Below are 22,465 nucleotides of genomic sequence, written 5' to 3' on the forward strand. Positions count from 1 at the left end.
GGAAGCCTTTTATTGAAAATGTCTTTGGCAATTTGTCAAGATTAAATTTGTAAACTGAAGTGAGCTGGAATCTTAGCAATATTAAAGTCTCATTCTGAAAAAGTACAATAACCAAGTTCTGTCAGCTCTATAAAAAATGAATACAATAGAGTATGACCTTTTTCTTACATTTATTTTTTATGATTTGATTTGTTTTCAGTTGTTTGAATATCTTTTCTGCAAACCTTGTTATTTGTCTATGGAAATACTTTAACAATGTATTTTTATTACCCCAGTTTGCTCACTCCAGCGGAGATTTTGTTAAAGTTATGGCCGACACATACTGGCAGTCATATAATTTTCATATTTTCGTACATTGTTTAACTTGCTACTTCGTCCCTTTCGTGGGCCACAAACAATGTGTGTGCAAAACGTAAGTTTGCGTGCTTGGTGCATATAAATTAGTCGCTTATAATATTCTTTTGGCATTTTTCAAATTTCCAGTTCGGTATTTGCCGGCTTTGCCTGGTGAAAGAGTTCGTACGCCATAAAGTATGCAGCTTACGTGCTCAAGGATTTCTGGCCTTCCTTCTTTGCATGGCATGAACGAACAGCAAAAAACAATTATTAACATATTAATAAATTTTAGCATATTTGAAAGGCCATAATTTAGTGTAATTCTAGATGCCTGCAGCTGGGCAACACCTGAACGAAATTGGATAATCTGGCCAAGCACGTAATTTGCATTTTTTATGGCCCGTCTTTAAAGACCTCTGACTGATTACGGCCTTAAACAATGCCCAAAATTTTCCCAAATTATTGACGAGATTATTGTTTTGTCGGCATTAACAGTCTTATCGGTATCAAGTGCACTTGGCTTGTTTGTGCTCCACTTTGGGTTCTTGACAGCCATTGGTCTTTTGTTCGTTGTTCCATTTGTGATTATTTGTGACCAAAAGGCCGACTATAATCATTGTTAGACCCACAAGAAGAAATCCGACTCCCACATACAAGCCAATAGTCGCAGCATTTAGGGCAATCTGTCAGGGAAATATATTAGTTTGGTTTATTCTGCTCTTATATTTGTTTAACCTTCTTACCTTTAGTAAACTGGTGAGACTTTCATCTAGATCTGCATGCATTCTCATGGTGAAAAGTGGTGCATAGTGATCATAAGCCACATCTTTAAATAAGCTAGTTAAGAAATAATTAGTAGAATATTAAATTAATTAAATTAAAAAAATTAAAAATAGCTTTAGCTGCATAATATATTACATTAAAAATATGTTCCAGTTTCTAATTCCTAAATTAAACCTTAATATAACTTACTCAATGGCCTCATCGCGCACAACTTTAGTGCTAATCATAAGTTGTCCCCTCAGCCTCAATGGTATTCCGAGAGTGGGTTCCATTATGACGAACATTCCGTGCTCCGATTCCTGGGGCCTCAATCCCGTGGTGTTCTCCCTGTACATTTCATCCGTGAGGTAAAAGTGCGGATGCGACATGTAGAAAGGACCATCGAAGGCAGGTGGTCCATAATCCAGGACTCCGTTCAGCGGACACTCGCGGTTCTCCAGGCAAAAACAGTTAGTGTCAGGCGATATTTGTCCGTTGTCGAGGGTGAGATTGGTGGACTCATACCGCCAGACTTTAATGCCATCTACAGTAAGGTTTTCTCTGGGGAAAAGGTTCAAATAACGCGCTGCATCGGGAAGGAAAATCGAAGTGGGTTGATCCCACCTTCTCTCCGGTGACCAGAGTTCTCCAGTGCTGCCATTTACCTTGCCACATTCACCGGGATAAAATCCAGTAGAATTCTTGCCATTCCATGCAAGGAGATCCCCCAACTTGGTGCGATCACCATGGCCAGTGTGTATTGTAAAGTTTCCCTCGGCTGTCTTCGAGTTGTTTCTCTCGTAAAACCAAGCAAAAGTGTTGCTGTAAACCGGCAGCAAAGGTGAATGCAACTGCTCCACAAAGTCCAGCAGATAATCGTAGTAGCCATCAAAGAGCCACTGACCAGCTGAGTGGGTCATGTGGGTGGCACCGCCCTCGCGATTGAGGGCAAAGTTCATGACCTTGCGCAGGGTGCGGCGCATTTGGCGGGAATACAAGGCAGCTGTCTAAATGGAATTACGGGATTAGCGGGGATTACTCGATGTGGTGACAGATAGTCGCAGATATTTGGTGCTCCTGATTTAAAGTTGCAAGTTAAATGGAGTAAATTTGGGGAGAGCTTGTGAAATGGTTCTAGATAATTGTGAGTGCTTGTGAACTGGTTATTTTATTGCTGGAAGAACGCAACCAATAACTGCAAATCAGACTTACCAACGATGGAAAATGTGGGGCAATCACCACATCCTCTAGTGAACCATTAGATTTATCGGGCAGGAAATGCCAGGTGCGCTTGCCAAAATAAGTCACCTCGGGCTGATTCCACTCCAAGTCTTCCTTGACCTTAAAGTCACTAAAGGTGTACGGTCCCAGCTGCTCAAAGTTGGGCTTAACGCCCGCGGTGTTCAAATCCTCGGGATTAGTCCAGTTGAAGAGGTAAATTGTGCTGTACACTGGCATCGGAGTGGTGACCCATCGTTTGTAGATAAAGGAATTGGGGGTCAGAAGCAGGAGACTGCGAATCCATTGACGGGATACCGCTGGCCAGCTTGTGACCAGAAAAAGTCCAATAGCGAGAAAAAGGCTTCCAAAGGTAAAAACCCAAATCTTCTGCTGGCGAACACTGCAGCAATTGCAACACATCACGACCGATCGATTTTTGAAACTGGAAAGGCAGCCACTTTAACTCGCTTTATTTATAGGCGAGCCGACTTTTTGGGATACATTGATGTTCGCTGATTGACGCTCAAGATTAGATAGCGAAAAAGGCCCCCCTCTAACATTCGGCTGATTTTACCATTTTAATCTGTGGTGAACTGTTTATTCTTAACAGTTCTGATAGCTTAATCGCCGAAAGCTTCACTTTTCAACACCCCAAAACTAATTTTCAAGAGGTTAATTTTATGAGTTGAGTGAAACTGGTTCAGTATTTAAAATTAGCACAAAGCTTATCAAAAAACGAAATTATCTTAATTGTCTTGGTCTTAATCGGGTGCACTGTAAAAAATGTCATTCATTGACCGAAATAAAGATTCAGTTTTGAAATTTTCAGAGTTTTGTTTATATAAATGTAAAAAACAATTTAAATATTCAACAATGGTTTGGTCAAATGTTATTATTATTAATATCAAAAAAGTTTATAAATATTTATCACGGCTGGTTTTACGAAAATCACATTTATGTGTTTTTTAGTAATACAAAATTTTACAACTAAAATCATTTTTATTTAAGTTTTAGTCAACTTGATTGACCGCTAATTCCGGTTCATTCTGAGTTTCTTCATTGTCCTTAAGAGCCAGCCTGTCTGATTCACTTTGGCCGTACCATTTCCTCTTTACGGTCAATAAAACGCCGACGGCTATAAGAATGCAACCCAGACAAAGGAATCCTATTCCTGTATATCTGCCAATTGCTGGTAGATTGAGAGCCAACTAAAATAACAAAAAATTAGTAAACACATATGTTAAATAAAAAATTGAAGAGAATATTACCTTCAGTTCTGAAGCCAGAGCTTTGTCAATTTCCGCACGACTGGCGGTGGTGAAAAGTGGAGCATAGAAGCTGGGAAGATCTTTCAGTATGCTTTTGAAATTGAAATAAAAAAAATTATAAGTAAGTAACAAATTAATATTTAAGAGGAACATACTCGATAATTGTATCCGACTCTATGTACAGTGTTATCATCACATTGGCATTGACCTTCAAGGGCACTCCCATCTTCCGCTCCATGATGATATAGAAGTTATTTTGATCATAGTTTGGTGAGTAGCCGTTGATCGTGTTGCCATAACTCTCATCGGCGTACATGAAGTGATCTGCTGATAAATACATGGGAACTCCTTCGGCACACGGACTCAAATCTGTGGCTCCAGAGGCAGGACAATTATCCGGTTGCCTTTCCAAAGGACACCAGCACTTCATGTTCCCATTTAGCTGACCATTGTCGAAAGTATTCGGTGTAATTTCGTACTTCCAACCAGTAATTCCCTGGATAGTTTCGCTCTCACCCGTAAACTCCAGATTTATAATTCGACAGGTGTCGGGTATGAAAATAGTTAAGGCCTTTTCCTTCGGTTCGTCGGGCACGAAAAGATCGGTGGTGCTGCCATTTAGCTTTCCACATTCACCCTCGTACCAGCCCGTGTGATTCTGACCCTTCCAATACTTGATTTCACCCATCTCCTTGATGTCGCCCACTCCCGTGTGAACGGTGAAGGGTCCTTCGAAGTCCTTTGATCCGTTGCGATTCAGGAACCAGGCAAAGTGATCCGATTCGATTTCCGGAGCCAAAGGATTATTCAAGGTCATGGCGTAGTGCAAGAACTCATCGTAGAAACTATCGAAGAGCCATTCCGCTGCAGTGTGGGTAACAAAAAGATGTCCTCCATTCGCATTCAAAGCCTGATTGAACATAACCTTTAAAAAGGCGTTGCTATTGCGCATTTGGTTGGCAGCAGCCTAAGGAAATTAAAAAATATTTATATAGAATGTAAAATATATGGTATAAATATTATTTAACCCACCAGGGATGGTAAATGAGGAGCAGTAATCAAATCTGTTTGCTTGCCACCGGACAGCTCCTCCTCCCAAAACCAAGTTCTTCGCGGATTAAAGGTCACTGTTCCATTGTCGTGCCACTCCAGATCCATTTTCTTCCTCTCCTCCCGGTAAACATAAGGACCCAGTTGCTCGAAACTTGGTTTCACCCCGTAAGCTTGGACATCAGCCGCATTTGTCCAGTTCCAGAGATACATGTACACATAAACTGGGATGGGTAGCTCCTCCCACTTTTCAAAGGTCTTCGAAGTGGGTGTCAATTGCAGGGCCTTTAAATTAATCGTTTAGCACCTCCCATTAATTATTCTTCTTGAATTTCACCAGCCTTACCTTCATTATTTGCGTGTCTATGAAGCCTGGCCAGCAGATTACTGCCATGAGTCCGGTGACCACGAAAAGGGTTCCCAATCCGAAAACCCAGACCTTTTGTTGGGTCACTCCACAGCAGCTGCAACACATGATCGGAACAAAGACTTTCAAGCGACTGCCCAGTGGAAAAATCGCACTAGTGCTTATATTCATGCACCACTTAATAGATTATCCACTGAATTTAACGCAGCGGCTAATCAGTATGTCTACTCTAATAATTGCTTGGTTCTGTTTGCTCAACCGATAACGCGAATTGATTGGGATTTAATTGTATGTATTGGGGAATCGGCAGTAGACCCTGATAAATGCACCAAACTTCTTCTGGGTGTTGACTTATCAGCCAGACGAACATAACACTTCCTAGCACAAACTACTCAAACCCCTCGGTAACCGATATCAAATGTTCTAACTTGTTTATTTATTTTTTAATTCTTAATCAGAATAATCTATTTATGGGAAAGTAGAGTACTTTCTAATTCGCCTTATTAAGGCATTCATAACTAGTTGATTAAACTATTAATGCGGTCAACTATTTCTGCCTTGAGTCTCGCCATCTTATCGGTTATATAGTATGTTTTGTTTGTAATTGGAATGCAATTTTACTGTCAGGCGCTACTAAAGATAACTTTCAACTAAGATTGCCCAATCTGCCAAAATAAAAATTCGATTAAACCATCATGGAAAATCATTTTGACTAATCATCTACCTGGTTTGACAAAATGTTGGTTTGCTGCCAAAACGTGATTAGCTACTTTTGAAGCCAAATTATTTCAACCGCAAAATTTGCCGTGACTGCCAGAAAATTAATAACAGCCAGATGTGTATCGTAAATCTTTGTGGCTAATTGAAAGTGCCACAAACCATTTTGATGTAAACATTCCTAATGTCATATTTTGCATTTCAGCTGTGAATCATGACAAAAACAAAGTTAAACTTTAGTTTAAATTGTGATAGTTGAATGTACAAAACTTGTAAAATGCATATTAAATATCACTGTATGGTAATTAAATTACTGGAAGTAAGTTTAGTGAGCTTCGTTCAGCATCCATTCCAAAATGTAGTATGAGGATACAATTATTTAGCCTGAAAGGCAATCTCTACTTCTACTATTTCAATAGAATTTGTTACCTTATGTTGGTTTCCGCCTTGCATTTCAATAAGTACATAATTAGTAGAAATGGCAGGATATCAAAAGCCAAGAAATACCTTGAGATACTGCACTATTTGGTGTTTTACATTTGGAATTGTATTCAATTGAATGAGAAGATACAGGATAAGATAACTAATTAAATTGTCTTTGCTTTTCAGTTTGATTTCTAGGGTTTAAAATTCAAAGAGCCAGAGAAATATTTTGTATAGTAGAATTATAGGAGGAATTTAATTTTTGCTTTTTCCAGGTTATGTTCAGGTGTAAAATTCAGTTTTGTCTTTAATATATATAAACTCTGTTCATATTTAATCATTTTCTGAGTTATAAATATAGTACACATACACACATATATGGATATTGGATTTGCTATATAGGAAAAGTACGACGACTGCAGTTCAGAACATTTCAGCAACACCAGCATTTTTTAATTCGTTAATTCTCGGGTAGACTTGTAGAAATACGCCATTTTGTCTTTAATTGAGGTAGCCATTCATATTTAGGCCTCGATGGAGCCTTCGGCTTCCAGTTGGGCCTTGCGGCTTGGCTGCAAAAGTAATTCATAATTTAAAAACATTAATAAAATGGTTGCAAGCATTCTTTTTACCTTCGGGTGCATCAGAATGAAGGGCAGCTCAGCACAGAGCTCACCGCCCAAAGCGCCCAAAAAGAGTTTAACCTTCACAGCATAAGAAACAATTATGCCAAAAGCATCCCTGGCATCCTGACTGGCAATTCTGAAAGGGAAATATAAATTTTATAAAAAATTTATGTATCGTTGAATTAAAAATATTTAAAGAATATTTTCTAATACTTAATGATAGATATTTCTTATATTAAGAAAGTTGTGGGTTAGTTTTAATAAAACTTAAAAAATGATTAAACCAGTTATATACTTTTAGAAATGGAATTAGTTTCTTTAAACAACATTAATGACTCAGAAAATAAAGCAGATAAAATTAAAATAAATTAAATTAAAGAATTCAATCTTAGAACCAATGCTATATATTTCTTAAAATACTTACAGGGTTGTTGAGGCCAGAGCAGTTTCCTTTCGCTTAATATCCCCCTCCACAGCGATTCCTGCCCGATCGCAATTGGCCACCAGAGTGGGCACCAAGTACATGACCTTCTGCAGACTGGAGCCCGGATTGAGGGGACATCCCTCGCTGGTCTCCATGAAGGCGATCGTGTTGCGGAACTGGCCGTTCTGGAAGAGCACCACATCCACTCCCTGCTGCACCATGGCCTTCACCTTCTTGACCACCTTATTCGAGTTGTTGCGCACACAGATGTTTACCGAGATCTTTTCGCCATGGTGGTACAACTGCTTGTCCAGGGTGACCTCCAGTTCGAGTTCTCCGGGCGAAAGGAGGAAGTCCTTGCGGACAACGGTGCAGGGCTGAATGCCCTGTTTGGTTGGGGCATACTGCACCTTGCGGATTCCCAAGTTGATGGTGCTGCGACGATGGGAACGATCGCAGTCACTGTCTCCGGTGAAGATCTTCACGAAGTACTGCACTCCGCAGGGCTGGCTTTCATCGCTCGCCTTCTGCTGGAGGACCACCGATGCCGGCGAACTGGGCGGCATTTGCATGACGAAGGGGAACGCATTCGAGCCCAGTTTCTTGAGCAGGCGCTCCTGCATCTTGGTCAGCTGAATATCCTGCTTCTGGGGTGGGCACACCTGCTGCGAGACCAGGGTTAGCTCCTTTTGGAACCTCAGCCCAATCATCTCGTCGTCCTCGCGTCCATAGCGGAAATTGCAGACCAACTGCACGAAGATCTTGCGGTTTTGGCGCACGTACTCATCGTCCAGAACCACGATTCCGTCTGCAAACGGGATGCTAATTAATCGGGGATTATGGAAACAATGGCCCAGTCGAATGGTTGCCTGGTCACGTAACTAATAAGCTGGGTTAATGCAACAGACTTGGATTGCATAAATTACACAAGAATTTAGTTGGGCCCAAAGGGAAATTCATATTAGCTTATCCAGGGCATTTCAATTTGATGGGAATTTAATTCAGTTTAGTTTGTTATTAGATTCAGGACAGTTAAAACTTTCTTTTTAAGCAAACTAAGATTTGTTTATTCCTCAAAGCCCTTTAATTTTAAAAACATTTTTGTGGAGACACAATTGTTTTTTGAGCTCAAAAAATGTGAGCATTTAAAGCTATTCATTTTTCTAACATTTCAGTTTTTGGAAAAAAAGTCATCTAAGATATATTTATTCCGCAATTCATGCAATTTAGCCCAATTTTTTTGAATACCTACCAATTGGCTCCACCTGCGTGACGGAATCCACAAAGTCACGCCTGTTCATGTAGAGCGTGATCATGTTGTTCGGAGAACATTTCTTGAACACCTTGAAGTTGACCACCATTTTGAAGCCGTTTATTCGATAGTTTCTGCGGAAGTGGTGTAAATATTTAATGTGAGTTTAACGTTCCGCGCTCGTGTGTCTCGGGATACGCCGCGTTGCGTGGTCCGCTTGACTATTAATTAGCGCTCATTGGCAATCCGGCATTTATACCTGGCATTGTGGCACCTGTCGCCCCTGTAAATTCAATTAGCAGCGCAGCAGAAATTCAGCGGTTCTCCGGCAGCGAACTGCTACGGCTTCCACAACCTTGCCACATAGAGTCTTTGATATTGACATTGCAGCCGACGAGCGAAGTCGATGGCTGGAACATTAAATAATGCCCGAACAACGCCGCGCATTAGCAATGCAGGGCACAAAAGCACAAAAATAGCCACCGAAATCAATATAGTCTGCGTATTTTGTTGGTTTGTTGTTTTCCTCGCCGGATGACGTATTTATATACAAGTATTACGTGCTGCCCGATTTCCGTTGCCTGTTTATGTAATTCTTTTTAATTTAATTGAGGCTTTTACAGCCAGCCCTCTGCTAAGTCTTGATAAGCGGGTAGCTTTTATGGCAGTTACGACTTTGAGTTCTTACAGAATGTGTTTAAAAATTACTGTAATTAAAAAAGGTGCAATAACCTTCTGTGAATAATACGATGCCTTTTTTTTTTATTAATATATGTAATTATTTGTTTAATAAATTAAATAATATTCATAACAATACCTTTGAAAAATTATTTGTCTTTTATCAAACAAACTTTAAATGTTGTACTTTGCTGGAAGTTTGTCTCCCATAGTTTATAAACACATTTTGAGTGAGTAATCAGGCATAAGTACTTAAACTCCTCCAGCAAGTGCTACTTAAAGAACGTGCACATTCAATTATGTAAAAATATTCTATGCAAAACTCAAACCAGTCCCATTTCCATTTTATGCAATGAAATCACATTAGCATAAAGTAGGCTACTTAACAAAGTCAATGAACGTAATTATTATACTCCTGACATTAAAAATATGAACAAAGTTGTGTGAAATATATTGTTCTTTATTGTGTGGTTTGGGGCCAGTACAGTCGGAAAAGTGGGATTTTTCCTCTTACCATCCTCTCATATTCGTGTGTGGAAAAATGGAGGGGGTAGAGTGGCGGCGGACAGTCGCCAAGGGTCCAACAAAACCGACAATGAGGCCCTTAATAATAGCAAAACTTTTGCACTCACGACGTGTGGGCCAGCAGGAAAATGGCGCTGGTTATGGGCTTGTCTCTCATTTAAATACATTACAAGTGAACTTTCCGAGAGGCGTGGACACGGCCTCTTCCTGGGGAGTTGGCAATATGTTGTAAAATGAGTCGTGCTCAAGATTTTGTAGGAAAAATCTAAGGGGCAATTAAATTCAATTAACTTTGAGACTGTGTCCCTAGACTTCTGAAGTATTTTCCTTCAGAGACCCAACTAAATTAGCTGCGAAATAAAGGAACAAGTAATTTAATTTAAAAATCAGTTCACTTCAAAGATTTTGAAGTTTAATTATTTAAAATTTCCAAAAAATGTTTTAGGAAATATTAAAGCCATGTTTTAAGCTGAATGTAGTCTGTAGATGGTTTAAACACAAACCATTTCAAGTTGGTTTGTGGTTCTCCACTCTATATATATCCTCTATATATATCTGACCAAGCACCAGAATTGCTTGCGACCGCAAATCGCAGTCTGTATTATGTGTGCGCAATTGTGCCAGATGCGAATTGTATTAGCCCATTTTCGGGAGTATCTCTTCAGACTCCCATAATTTCAGTTCGCTCTTGAGGCAGCAGCCATTTAAACAGCGTCAAAGGCAGTTTCGAACTATTCTTCCCTTTCGGCCCACTCGAGAGCTAATTTGGCTAGTTCAATTGCCTGAACATGGCGAGACAAAGTAGTCGGTCCAATTGCATTGCACAATCAGCCCGATTGCCACGGTCCAAGCTGCGGAGCTTGGCCAAGAGGCCGGAACAGGCATAGAATCCACTGCAATTGTCGTTTCGACCAATCGACAACCAACTACTGCCTTCAGAAGGTCCCGAAAAAAGAATCAGGCGGGATTGAAAAGAAAGGATGAACGGCTTCGTTTATTAAATAAAAACGTTTAGACAGGAAAAAACCCAAATTGTTTTAATTTTTTAATAATAATAATTTGGAATAGTTTTTAAGTAATTCATGAGATATAAATAAAGAAAATAAGTAATATTAAAATACATTAAACATAGCATACTTTTGAGCAACAAAAGTATTGCATTTATTTCATATGACTAAACTTTCCTTAAAATATCTATTTGAAATGGTTTTTTTTTTTTATAAAAAAGAATGGAAAGTGAAGATACGTGAAATTTGTTCTGTGTCCCATTTCGAGCAGAAAGAAAAACCTGCAGGTAGCAACTTGGCCCAAATCACCTTGATGCATGGCCGACATCTGCCATTGAAACGTGCGCTGGAGCGGCCACAAAGTTTTAGGCCAAAAGTCGGTGGCGGTGGGCCGGCCACTCGCTCATCAGCCTGATCAGGGCCAATAGCACGGAAAATTGCAGCGAGCCCGAAATTGTTGTCTTATGAAAAGTAAAAGCAAACAGAATTGGCGCCCAGCCTTGGCGCGAGTTGCTGCCATTTCCAGTTACCATTAGTCGGAGGAAGGACATGTCGCGCCCTCCACGGACGGAGGATTGAAAAAACGGATGGAAAAACTAGAGGAAAATACAGCTCCTGTGCTGCATGAGCGGACTTGGCAGCGATGTCGTCGCCGTCTGACGATGTGCAAACTGGCGAAGTGACAGCAAATGGCGCGGAAACTGTGTGTGCGCCAACGTCAACTAATCGTGGGTGAACAAATCTTTGTATATACGGGCATATCCATATATATATATATATACATACCTCCATCCGAGTCAGTACACAATTCAGACAATGTTGTTGCCAAGGGCTGCGGACAGGTAGCTGTTGTTGACGCCAGTCGATTGCAGGTGTGTTTCGCCCTCTGGTTTTCATGCCGCCGGATCCTGATTGCTTTGACATTTGCATCGGCAATGGGTTCAAAACTAATAGTTTTCCGCCCAGAAGTCAATGTTTGATTTAATTGGGGCAAGCTGGGGGATGAACTAATATGATGGTAAAGTTAGTGCTTGTTTGAGTAATAATTTACTAACTATTTATAAACATTAACTTTATGCTATCGAGAGCAACTAACAACAACTTTTTAGCTACAACTTTTTGCAATACATTTTGTGTTATAAACTTTTATTTAATTATATCCAATAAAATTTAGTAACTTTATCACCCTACAAATTAATTTAAACTTTAACGAAACAAAGTTATATCTGCTTTTATTCTTTAAATATTTGTTCTTCCACCTCCAGTTTAAAAATATAATATTAAACATAAAGAGAAAGTCCCACGTCCCGAAGTAAACCTCTCAAATCGATGGAATAAAGTAATTCACATGTGAAAACTCGCAAAAACAAACACCTTAGTAAGACATTCGAGTGCACGGCATGCAAAGAAAATGCCAGGAAAATGTGAAGGGATCCTTTTCAGCGGGCCAATTCGCTTTGTATGTTCGTGTCGTAAGCTCTGGTGTTGGCGTTGTCCAAAAAATACCACTATTGCCGGCTAATTTCCCAGGTGCATGCTTGCTTGTTAAATTGATGTATAGCATACTCTGTAGCGTATAGCAGCAGGCCAAGTCCGAACCCAAGTTCGTAGCAGAGGCATGCGGTGAAGGGGGACAAAAGTGGCGGGCAATGTGTTAAAAGGGGGACAAAGGGCAGCAAGCAGCATAACTGAAAATATTTTGAAAACGGCAGTGGCCGCCGCACACAACAATGCCAGCAATGAAGGCACCTGTACCAGGTCCCACTCCTCCGCAGCGACCCCCTTTCCCTCTTTCCTTTCAGGACACTGTGTTTGCGGTCGGGTTTTTGACACAAATTTTGCCGATGACATGTTCAATACACAAAGCTGCGTGCTTAAGTTCGCTCATCCGTATTGTTGTACCATGGAGCCTCTACTGCATGTAGTCCTCGATATTTGCAGCCAGCACGTGTTTAGGGTTGCCACAGCGCCACAGTGTTCCAAGTGTGAGTGGGTGTGGGCTGCTAACTTGGGTATTTTTAAGCCGACTTTCATGAATAAAACTTACAAAATAGAAATTCCCCTACATTCGTTATGCAGTATCATCTTTAAAACCCAAAAAAGAAAACGTTTAAAATGTGAGAAAAATAATAATAATAAAATACAATTTTATTTCAATAACATAAAAACATGAAATTACTTTAAAAATATATTTTTAATTCATAAAATGTTACTGGATTTTTTGCCACAAATATATCACAACACTGTTGCAACTTGGTGTATGCAGAACTTCACTTCATTCATCACATACTTCTGAAAAAGTAGCACCCTGCGGAAAAGCCTCTATTTTCAGATCTGGCGTTTCATTTTAAAGTACTTTGGCCGGTTTAAATTTGCATTTCAGACTGTCAGCGGGTGTCAAATAAATTTGACAATATCTACGTTTTCTCTCTGCCTATTTCCGTAAGCCACATTATCCTATTAAGGGATTTAATGGAGTCACACACGCGCGCAACTTTGTCTCATCATAAATCTGAGAAGCCAGCCCAGCGGGTAATTCTCTGTGGAGCGTAAAAAATGGCAGTCGGGGTGAAAGATGGAAGCCACAGCATTGTTTGATATATGTACCTCGTATTGGATATTTATGCCTTTCACTTACCAGGTAGCGTATGGATTTATGCCGCTACGATTATGGCCAATGGCCAAAGTTGCCACAAACAGTCAACTTTGCCAAAAATCCCCAAAATTAGCCAAATGCGTAAGGAGTGGCCAGGCTATACGTGTGGCATTTAAATTATTTTATCTGTACCGCAAAAATTTATGAATTTCAAAAAGTTGGTAATAACACCCAAGGGACCGCTTTTGGCCAAGCTGCCAGTGAAAATATATCGTCGGCCATTTGGCAAACAAACTGAGAGGCAGCTGCCTTCTTGAGGTATCCAAATGTTGACGTCTCGTCCTCTCATCGTTTTTGGGTTATTCTAGAAATATATTTCTCTAAATTTGAGTCTTGTGTCTCAAAAAGTTTAGCTGCTTCATCGATGGAAATCGAGCGGTGAGCATTATTCGCATAACTTTTATTCAAGTCGGCTTAAAGTTTGGCCACTTGAGACGCTTTAATTGGTTCTCCTTTAGGTTTTCCCTCTTTTAACCTTAATTCCTTAAGCCCTTAAAGTATCCGGCGGCTGTCTGAATCTATAGCCGGCAATTCTTTTTCCGTTCGTTTTGGTGCGCATAGTTTTGCATCTGGGACGAACCGCAAAAAAGTCTTTTCGATTTTGAATTTAGTTTTTCCATGTCCTACAACCCTAGTGCACAGAGAAAAAAATATACGTTTGTATTTTTAATAAAACTAAATTTAATTACTTTTTGTATTTTTTTTAAAAATCATCAATTTTTATACATTTTACTGCGATCTTAAAATGTAAAAATGTATACGATCTGCAAACCTTCAAGTTATGCTTATTTCATTTTTCCTTTTTACGGAAATAATTTAAGTCACCTGCTATTAATTAATATTAAAAATGTACATATGTTGATGAAACAATTGTATTTATTTTGAAATATATTTCCCTTTTTTTGTCTGCATAACAGCATCAGCTCTGCTATAATAAAATTCGTGTCCTGACATTTCTCAGCAGGCTTGTCACACGTGTCGAAGCGTTGCAAAAATCTCGGTGCCCCCCAGCTCCGTTTCCCCCTTTTTATTCAGAGCCCCCGTGGACAATTCAAATTGTTCATTTGCGCTTCCTGTGTGGAACGTATTCAGAAGCCTTGATATGAGCAGTGGTTTTTGTCCGGAGCTGTTAGAGGTTAAAGCCTAATGGTTTTTGCTTTGCAACTTTTGCAAATGCTTTGAAAAGCAATTAGAACTGACAAATGCGTGCCTTGACATTGCTATAACTGAAGACATTGCCTGTCATTGTGTTTAAACGATTTGTCATGGCAGCCAGACGAAAGGTTTAATATGTTAGTTGGTAGGAATAATGATTGATGGGTCGAGAAGGCGGGCGACTACTTAATAAATAATTTAAAGTGATTTAATTGAAAAGAGAAGGCTTATTTACTTTTTGGGGAATTTCATGGCTATTTAATTGGTTTCTAAAAAGTTATAAGTGCTGTTACAGCTTATGTAAGCTTAACTTAAAAGTCCTTGCAGAAAACTATAACTTTTAAAGAAATTACTAAACCTTTCTGATCATCGCATCAGCTAGATAAAAACCCGGCTAAAAAGAGGTAGTTAACCTGGCTGAAATTTAATTTAATTTCGACATTTTTCCTCACTCAACCTAAGTAAACCAATAAAGCGCAGCGGAAGGAGCAAACTGAGACAGAGGCGCGGAAAGGATGCGAGGAAAGGATCCAGAGGTCCTGCTGCTGCACTGCACCAAAGTTGAGTAAGCTGACTGATTAAATTTACACATCGAACCGCAACTGTTGCACACTGGCATACGAGAAAGTAATAAAAAGCAAGGAGTCGGAGCAAATTTTATATCCCCGTCAGCGGGGAACAAAGCCGAGGAAGTCGAAGCTTCTGTGCATTAAAGGAGGAAATCAATTGATGGCTCCCGAGCAGATGGGAGCCGAGTGGCTGCCATTTTCCTTCGTCAATTGCCTGTAAGTGGGTGGTTGTAAAAGTTTTTATAACCGCTCCGAGTGCACACGCTGCGTATGAGCAATGCCAGCAGCTGCTCGACTTCGAGGGCCCCGGATGCAACGAATTAAGAAAAATGGAAAAATAGTCAAATTTCATCTCCTCCGCCGGAGAATCTCCAGTGGCAATTTAGGACCCCTTCGATGGCTCATCTGAAGGGATCGCACACTTCAAATGTTAATCAGAACCGGACAGTCCGGCCTTCCTTCCTTCGCTCCTGCCTTTCCGTCCGGATGTGTCAAGTGTAGCAATATTGATGTGCAATCTGGAGAGCTGCAACCGCACTGCTCAATTTGCATGCGCCTGGCCACTCGACTGACTGCTCGGCAATTGGAAATGCATTTTCAATGCTCCGGCCGCACACTCGGGCCAGCCGCCAGTTGAGGGCCTTTACAAGCTTCATGCATAAATTCAAATGTTTTCCCGGCCAATAAATGGGCTTCGGACTCGCCCTGGACATTGTCTCTAAGATATATATATCGGACAAAAAATGGTAGGCCATTTTTCACATCGACTGGGCTGCTTATTGATCAGCTCAGTTTGCATAATGGATAACTGACTGTAGGATGTGCCACACGATACATAATGAGTCTATTTAAATATTCTTACCTTGTATAAAACAGCACAGCGAACTAAGTTCGTTAATGCAGCACGTGAAAAATCCCTTTAGATTTCTGAAGCTAAGTCTATTTAAAATTAGATAAAACCTATTTTGAATACTATCATTCATTAAGATATTTGGATATAGATTTATGGCTTTGCGCAAACGGATTTGTAAGAGGTGCACTCTTTTTACACAATGTTTATTTGTTTACCACAAAAGCGGACTAAATTAATCAACATTACCGTCACTCCAATTACTTTTGAAAGTATCGACTGTTCTAGTTTCCTCTTCATCCAACTTTGGCGAGCTAAATCAAAGCGAACTGATGCCGCGGCAGCCCGCTCAGTGCTCACAATGCAATCAGAATCAGAATCAGCAACAATGGCAATCCGAGTGCCGTATCCAAGCCACCGCGGAAGCGGAAGCAATTTTCATTTGCGTTGAGTTTGGTTTTAGCCTGGTGTCGTCCTTGCGGTCGCTTAGGAATCGATTCTCGGTCGGCGGAAAGCGAAGGGTTGCCAAATCGGCGAGTTGGATGGTCGGAGGAGAACAGGAAAAACGCAGCACATGCTCGGCGACATGTTACCAACATAATTTCAGATGCCACACAATGGGATAAGATAGATGGGGTGGCGCCGGGCCAAGACCGGAAAACCGCAAAGTGATGCAAGTGTGCAGTGCAGTAAATGTGAATTTTTATTAAATAAATTGCTGGCAGGAAGACGCCACCATTTTCTGCGGATTCCCTTCGGTTTCCACGAATGACACGTTTCTCTTTTTGGTTTCATAAACAGTCACACTTTATTATGGATTACGGTTATTGCTGTGTAAAATAAATACAATTTTCCGACTTAAGAATACGTGAAAATGCCAAGTTCTGTTATTGATTCGGGGGTTAACCTAAAATCGTTTCGGGCTTCTAGTGGGGGTTCCATTTGAATGATTGCTGATTTCAGCTTACTTGGTTTTAATTTGGGTTCTCAACATTATATCTTTGACATGCCTTAATCACTAGGTTTATATGTGTAATTGTATGTGTTTGGGAAATCTATGCCTCTAACTACGTGCTATTTTAATGTTTACTTTTTAAATTCTCAAACAGCGGCTGCTCAATTTTGAATCGCATTGGCCAAATATACAAGTTGCTTAACATTATGTCGTTCGCTTAAAGATTACACACTCAGTTTTTATGGTTCGTCTGCCTTAATACTTATGTACAGAATACGTTCGGTTTTATCACATTTGAAATGTGTCAAAAATGAATCGTGGTTCTTCTCGCCTAAACGTAGACCAGTTTTATATACAGATGCGCATATAAAAAACATTAAAATTAGATTACAAGTATCTTAGTGAAACACTGGTAAAGTTCGTTAATTGTGAGAATGGCAGTATGGATTAATTTTTGCCGCATCCCAATGGGATGTTATGGGCCAAAAAAAAGAGGAATATAATGATGATCGTCGTCTGGAGTGATTAATGAACTTAATTGCGAAACTCAAATCCTAATTACTGCACTTCAATGCGACCCCGCATGGCCATTAATTATACGCCCCGTCGTCCGTTTTCCGTAACGTTTGCCGCGCAAACTGCAAACTACAAACTGCAAACTCCAACTACAACTCTCCAGCGGCCTACGTCGGTGTGGTGCCAACTGTTTGCTTGGCAAACCTGGTCGCGGATGGGGATGCAATGGCGATTGCAGATGCGGCGGAGGACGAGGTGGCTCCCATGGTTCCCCTGGGTCAGTTGACGCTGACCAGCGGTTCCAGCGTGCTGCTCAGATGCACCAGCTGCTGCTGAACCTCCCGCAAGCTGGCCAGGCTGCCGTCCATCTGTTGGTGGTGGTGCTGGTGCAGCTGCGGTGGTGGTGGCGGCGGTGGCAGCACCACGACCACCGCCTCCGCCGGCGTGGGCATGGGCATCGGTGAGGGAGCTCCGGGGGGAATGACGGTGGCCGCCGCTGCCACGGCTGCCAGGGTTGTGGCCGAGTTCGGCGAATGGGAGACACTGTACATCAGGCTGCCCATATTGGGATGCTGATTCGATGGCGGCGGCATCAGCTCGTCAATTGTGCAAACGCGATCGTCGACGGGGAAGGTGAAGTTGATTTCCTTGCCCTTGTCCTCGGGGAATCCCTGAGTTCCGTGAACTGGCGTACTGCCGTTGGCAGGACTCAGAGCCACGACTTCTCCTCCCGATTTTTTCCCATTCTGCGCAGACGGCGAGGTGGCCAGGGTCAGAGTGGTCGTCGTGGTGGGCGAACTGCCATTGCCCAGCGTTGTAATCGTGGTCGCCTCCAGGTTCTTTTCCAGGCACTTGCTCTCGCCTGCGGAAGACAGAAAAAATGAGGAGAAAATGAGTTCCAGTTATGGAGCAAGTGGCTAGCTGCACTGCAAGAATTAAATGAGTAAATATAAAAATAGAAAAACTTATATTATTTTGGTACTAAAATTAAAGAAAATTTTAATTAAATCGAAATATAGATTTTTGAGAATAAAACTTAATTATCAAACTATAGTATAAATTGCTTAAAAAATCTTGTAATCATATTTCCGACTATTTCGGTGCATACAATTTTAACACCAATTAAGTTTTTCCTACAAAATAAATTGCGGAAATATAATACAAATTTAAATACATATTAATTGTTTAAAAAAAATTTATTGCAAAGCAAAACATTGTCGTACTATTTTTGTTATTGCAAAAACACATTTAACATTAAATAAAAAAGAATAATCTCCCGTTTCCAGAAACATATCTAAATTTTTCTTCAAGTTCCCTACTGCAAACTGGGGCACTGAAAGGCTTCGACGGCGTCATAGTTTTCCACATTTTTCTCAATTCTAAGAACTCATTTCCGGAGTGTGGGGAAAGCGGTAGCGGTTTTTGCCTGCTGTCAGCTGAAAAATTTTTTGTTTCCCTCGGCGCGCTTTTTCTCTCCGTTTATCGGGGGAATCGAATTTGGGTGTGCGGCAAAAAGTTTTCGTTGTGGCAGGGCGACAGCCTCTAAGGCCATTTTATTGTTTGTGCAGAAATGCTACAATTGCGTAAATTCAGAAGTTTGCCTTTGTTTTCCTTTTGGCCGGCCCTCTGCCCTTTTTGCGCCTCTTATTTTTGTGTGGGGCTTCCCTCGAGTGCGTTCTGCTGAATGGCGGATGCCCCAGCGCCAATTTCAGGTGAGCACAAACATTAACGCCCGCCGGCGGCAACGGAACTTGGTCAGTGTGAAATTTATTTATTCCCCAATTAAGTTGCGAGTGGGTGGTTAGGGGGTTGTAGGTAAGGAGACCCGGCATAATGAAGCACGTTCTTGTAATTAATTAAGTGCGGCGACTTTTTCCTTTTTTAATTTGGTGAATCATGCGCGTGCCAGTATCCGGGAAATAAATTTCCGGATATCTTTGGCCCGTTCTTCTTTTTATTTCACCGCCTGCACTTGGCAAATTGCCCGGAGTCGGAGCTTAAGACACCCTCCTCCGCGAACTGCAATTAAATTTAAATTCAGGTGCTAATCTGTACTTACTGCCATTCAGATGGTCCTCTCTCGTGTAGTAACGAGCCCGATTTTTCGAGAAGCAGGCCACCAGCGAAAGTATAATGACAGCAATTAGAACAAAGATGATGCCACCCAGAATGGCCAGAGTATTGAGACCGCCTGTGGGTTAATTAACAGAGATTTAAATGTTAAGGGTTTTGCATTTTCTTCTTATAAAACAAAACGATTAAATGGAAATAAAGGTAGCTTTTGCTTTTATTTAAGGGGTAAACTGTAGTTAAAATGGTTTTGATTTGGTAACCTGGCTCTTCTTTATAATGCCGTCAAGTATTCATCTAGCCCTGCATCAGTTACCTACTTGGTTTAATTGGTCTTTTAACTGAATGTAGTACATTCTCCAAGCTATTTTCAGAAATTCCTTACCGTGCTCAAGAAAGTTATATGAAGTGCTGGCGGCATTCTGCTCCTCGTCGGTGATGAAAGTCAGGCACGTGTGCAGCCCGTTGATGTCCAAATTATTTATTTCTGCACCTCTCAGGCTTTTTGGCAAAAAGCAAATGGGATACGTATCCCATTTCCACTGCAGCTGCAAACAAGGGAAACACAGAGAAGGGCGGAAAATTGAAAAGTGAGTCATGAAGGTGTTGTAAGGCATCGTCAATCACCAAAGGCTTTGAAAACTAATTGAAATTGAATTTTCAGTGCCGAGGGCTTCGTTTATTTTGTTTGCAACTGCAATTCCACTTACTTGGCGCACAACATTTATTAATTTCCCCATGTGACACTCGTCGCATATCAAAGGATTGTTGTCGAGTCGCACGTTGCGAATGCCTTGGATCCTGAGGGCTGTGTCCTCACTGATGCCGTGTAATTGATTCCGAGATAAATCCAAAAACTGTTGAAACACAGAAACAAGGCCAGGAAAATGGCCAGAAATGTTCAATTAAAAGTGCATTACAAGGGGGGAAATGGAAAAGAAGAGAGGATTTCAAACAAAGTTTAATTTTTATTGGAAAACTCTGGTTGTTAAATGACAATTAGCTTAGGAAACACGCATGCTTACACTTAAAAATAATAGTTTAAACGATAAATATTTTAAGGAGGAAACCAATAGGAAATATAGTTTATAGCTGAGTATTACTTAAAATGTTTGAATGAATAAATTAAATATTTTTTAACTTTTCTTTTTAATTGTTTTGAGATATTTGATCCGCTGGTCTTGAGTGTTTAGAAAACTCAGGGAATCAAGGAAAATAACCTGAAAATTTTTGGGCCTTCCACAATAATGGAACCCAAATGGCTTGAGTGAAGTGTATACACAATTAAATTCAATTAAAATGAAAGGCTTAATGGCTATAAAATGATTGTTGTTGGTTTTCAGGCTGCTGATGCTTTTGTTGGGCCCCAATAAATTTGCCATAGTCAACGGCAACAATAACAGCAAATTCGATGGCAGGACTGTGGCAACAAAAGGATCTCCATCACGGCACCGAAAACAATCCGCAAGAAGAGTGCAAGGACACCACCAGTCAGGGGATATATGGGGGGATATAGAGAGGGGCCGTCTGACAGACGTGGGGCACAAACAGAAAGCTGGGTGACACACAGACGGACCGACCATGAATCCCTCTGGCTGGGGAACGGAATAAAGCCACGGCTTTCGACTGTTGTCACAAATGTATAAACAGAAAGGGCAAACGCTAACGAAAACTGCAAATACCCCTTTCTGCCACCCGCAATTTCAGTAATGGTGCCTCTGTGTGTGTGTGTTTGTGTGTGTGTATACCCTCGTTGTGGCAATGTTTCACAGTGAAATATTCTACAAATTGGCCAGAAAGAATCAACAGTCCTGGCTGCAGGACAATAGATCTACGAGGCAAATATATACGGTATTCCAGCCTGAATTATTGCCCAGGTGCAGCAAACTTCTGTGAGTGACTTACCTCCAGTTCTCGACACGGATCGATGACCTCCAGTGCCGTGTTGTTCAAGGAATTTCCAGAGATATTGAGATATCTGAGTTGCTTGAAAGGATGCAGCAGTCCAATGGGCATTGTTCCCATATCGGCGATTGCCAGGTGGGTCAGCTGGGGAATGAGCTGGAGAAAAGGTAAAAAAAAGCATAAATCAATTGGAGAATCAATAAGAATAGAATTCTTATTTTAGAAATGTAAATATATTAGGTATTGCAGTTATCACGTTCTGGTTTTTAACACACCCAACTTATTTATTATTTGAAATCAGATTCAAACTCACCTCAAAGGTTTCTCTCATTTCCCTCAGATCCATCAGCACATTGCCACTTATATTAAGGATTAGCAGATTGCTCAGACTCCTAATTGACTGCGGCTCCAGACGCACCAATTTGTTGTAGGACAAGTCCAAGAAGGTCAAGTTCGTCAGCTGCAGAAACGAGTCATTGGGCACTTTGGCCAACCGGTTGTACGATAAATCTAATTCGGTTCAAAAGAAAAACCCGAGTAGAGAATAAAAGAAATGGAAAGCAATTCAGAGTTTTTAAAAGACCGTAAAAGGAGTGAGTATAATTTCAATGGCGCACCCAAGTGATTAAGACTCTTCTGCATGCGAAAGAGTTGGTCCACCACCACGGACAATTGATTGCCGTCGAGCAGAACTTTGGTCAATCGCTTAACATCCCGGAATTCATCCTTGTCGAGGAACTTGAACTGTGCGAAAAGAAAATAATTGGAAAAACTCAACGAGGAGGGGCGGAAAAGTAGGGAAGACAAACCTCGTTGCGTCCCAAATCCAATTCGCTTAAGAGCGGCAATAAATTGTACATCTGCGGATTGATTTTTTTCAGCTGACAGTTGCGGCACTTGAGCACTTTCAGTTCCTGCGACAAAACAATGCACTCAGTTTGGCTGTCATAACAAAGCATACGAGTATAAATGGTGGATGGTCAACTTACCGGCACATCGCGAAACACATCCGGCTGTAAATCCTGCAGCGGATTTCCGCTCAAATCCAGATACTTGAGTCTGCTCAGCATGAAGAAGTTGCGCTGCACGAGCTCCACAATCGAGTTGTCGGCCAAATTAAGACTACGCAGATC

The 22,465-nt window shown here is 40.9% G+C and overlaps 4 protein-coding genes across 7 annotated transcripts in view; all 4 read right to left on the reverse strand.

Moving 5' to 3' along the window:
• Positions 1-169: 169 nt before the first annotated feature.
• Positions 170-2,742, reverse strand: LOC108095068 (protein croquemort). Of its 2 annotated transcripts, XM_017195991.2 has the most exons (4): positions 2,311-2,742; positions 1,309-2,105; positions 1,080-1,173; positions 170-1,019 (listed from the first exon to the last, which is right to left on the reverse strand). In XM_017195991.2, exons 1-4 carry the CDS (start codon positions 2,737-2,739, stop codon positions 843-845), a joined length of 1,497 nt encoding a protein of 498 aa, XP_017051480.1. In that variant the 5' UTR covers positions 2,740-2,742; the 3' UTR covers positions 170-842. The 2 variants fall into 2 exon arrangements, with proteins under 2 accessions (XP_017051480.1, XP_017051481.1); XM_017195992.2 differs by lacking the exons at positions 170-1,019; positions 1,080-1,173 and having other exon boundaries at positions 1,535-1,659; positions 1,764-2,105.
• A 514-nt stretch (positions 2,743-3,256) lies between these two features.
• On the reverse strand, positions 3,257-5,142 carry LOC108095092 (protein croquemort). Its single transcript, XM_017196028.2, has 5 exons — positions 4,984-5,142; positions 4,620-4,922; positions 3,743-4,554; positions 3,588-3,678; positions 3,257-3,527 (listed from the first exon to the last, which is right to left on the reverse strand). The coding sequence occupies exons 1-5, from the start codon at positions 5,110-5,112 to the stop codon at positions 3,330-3,332; spliced, it is 1,533 nt and encodes a 510-aa protein (XP_017051517.1). The 5' UTR covers positions 5,113-5,142; the 3' UTR covers positions 3,257-3,329.
• A 1,301-nt stretch (positions 5,143-6,443) lies between these two features.
• Positions 6,444-8,667, reverse strand: LOC108095088 (phosrestin-2). Its single transcript, XM_017196024.2, has 4 exons — positions 8,447-8,667; positions 7,195-8,002; positions 6,777-6,906; positions 6,444-6,716 (listed from the first exon to the last, which is right to left on the reverse strand). Exons 1-4 carry the CDS (start codon positions 8,553-8,555, stop codon positions 6,669-6,671), a joined length of 1,095 nt encoding a protein of 364 aa, XP_017051513.1. The 5' UTR covers positions 8,556-8,667; the 3' UTR covers positions 6,444-6,668.
• Positions 8,668-16,668: 8,001 nt separating this feature from the next.
• LOC108095087 (insulin-like growth factor-binding protein complex acid labile subunit) overlaps positions 16,669-22,465 on the reverse strand; it is a 58,605-nt gene continuing 52,808 nt past the window's right edge. For all 3 annotated transcript variants that reach the window (XM_017196023.2, XM_017196022.2, XM_017196019.2), the window contains 9 exons: positions 22,322-22,465; positions 22,142-22,246; positions 21,950-22,076; positions 21,646-21,842; positions 21,333-21,488; positions 20,138-20,284; positions 19,813-19,975; positions 19,417-19,548; positions 16,669-18,219 (listed from right to left, as the gene is read on the reverse strand). In XM_017196023.2, the coding sequence (XP_017051512.1) occupies positions 17,636-18,219; positions 19,417-19,548; positions 19,813-19,975; positions 20,138-20,284; positions 21,333-21,488; positions 21,646-21,842; positions 21,950-22,076; positions 22,142-22,246; positions 22,322-22,465 (1,755 nt within the window). In that variant the 3' untranslated portion in view covers positions 16,669-17,635. The remainder of the gene's footprint in view (positions 18,220-19,416; positions 19,549-19,812; positions 19,976-20,137; positions 20,285-21,332; positions 21,489-21,645; positions 21,843-21,949; positions 22,077-22,141; positions 22,247-22,321) is intronic.

Source organism: Drosophila ficusphila, unplaced genomic scaffold (assembly GCF_018152265.1).
Source record: "Drosophila ficusphila isolate 14025-0441.05 unplaced genomic scaffold, ASM1815226v1 contig_127, whole genome shotgun sequence".
NCBI lineage: Eukaryota > Metazoa > Arthropoda > Insecta > Diptera > Drosophilidae > Drosophila > Drosophila ficusphila.

Excerpts from the sequence above, each read along its gene's own strand:
- LOC108095068 (XM_017195991.2), bottom strand. The coding sequence starts at position 2,739 with ATGTGTTGCAATTGCTGCAGTGTTCGCCAGCAGAAGATTTGGGTTTTT. Across the intron at positions 1,174-1,308 it reads GTGCGCGATGAGGCCATTGA|CTTATTTAAAGATGTGGCTT; the intron begins GTAAGTTATATT and ends TTTCTTAACTAG. Across the intron at positions 1,020-1,079 it reads GTCTCACCAGTTTACTAAAG|ATTGCCCTAAATGCTGCGAC; the intron begins GTAAGAAGGTTA and ends TTTCCCTGACAG.
- LOC108095092 (XM_017196028.2), bottom strand. The coding sequence starts at position 5,112 with ATGTGTTGCAGCTGCTGTGGAGTGACCCAACAAAAGGTCTGGGTTTTC. Across the intron at positions 4,923-4,983 it reads TAGACACGCAAATAATGAAG|GCCCTGCAATTGACACCCAC; the intron begins GTAAGGCTGGTG and ends ATTAATTTAAAG. Across the intron at positions 4,555-4,619 it reads CTCCTCATTTACCATCCCTG|GCTGCTGCCAACCAAATGCG; the intron begins GTGGGTTAAATA and ends TAATTTCCTTAG.
- LOC108095088 (XM_017196024.2), bottom strand. The coding sequence starts at position 8,555 with ATGGTGGTCAACTTCAAGGTGTTCAAGAAATGTTCTCCGAACAACATG. Across the intron at positions 8,003-8,446 it reads CACGCAGGTGGAGCCAATTG|ACGGAATCGTGGTTCTGGAC; the intron begins GTAGGTATTCAA and ends TCCCGTTTGCAG. Across the intron at positions 6,717-6,776 it reads TCATTCTGATGCACCCGAAG|CCAAGCCGCAAGGCCCAACT; the intron begins GTAAAAAGAATG and ends TTACTTTTGCAG.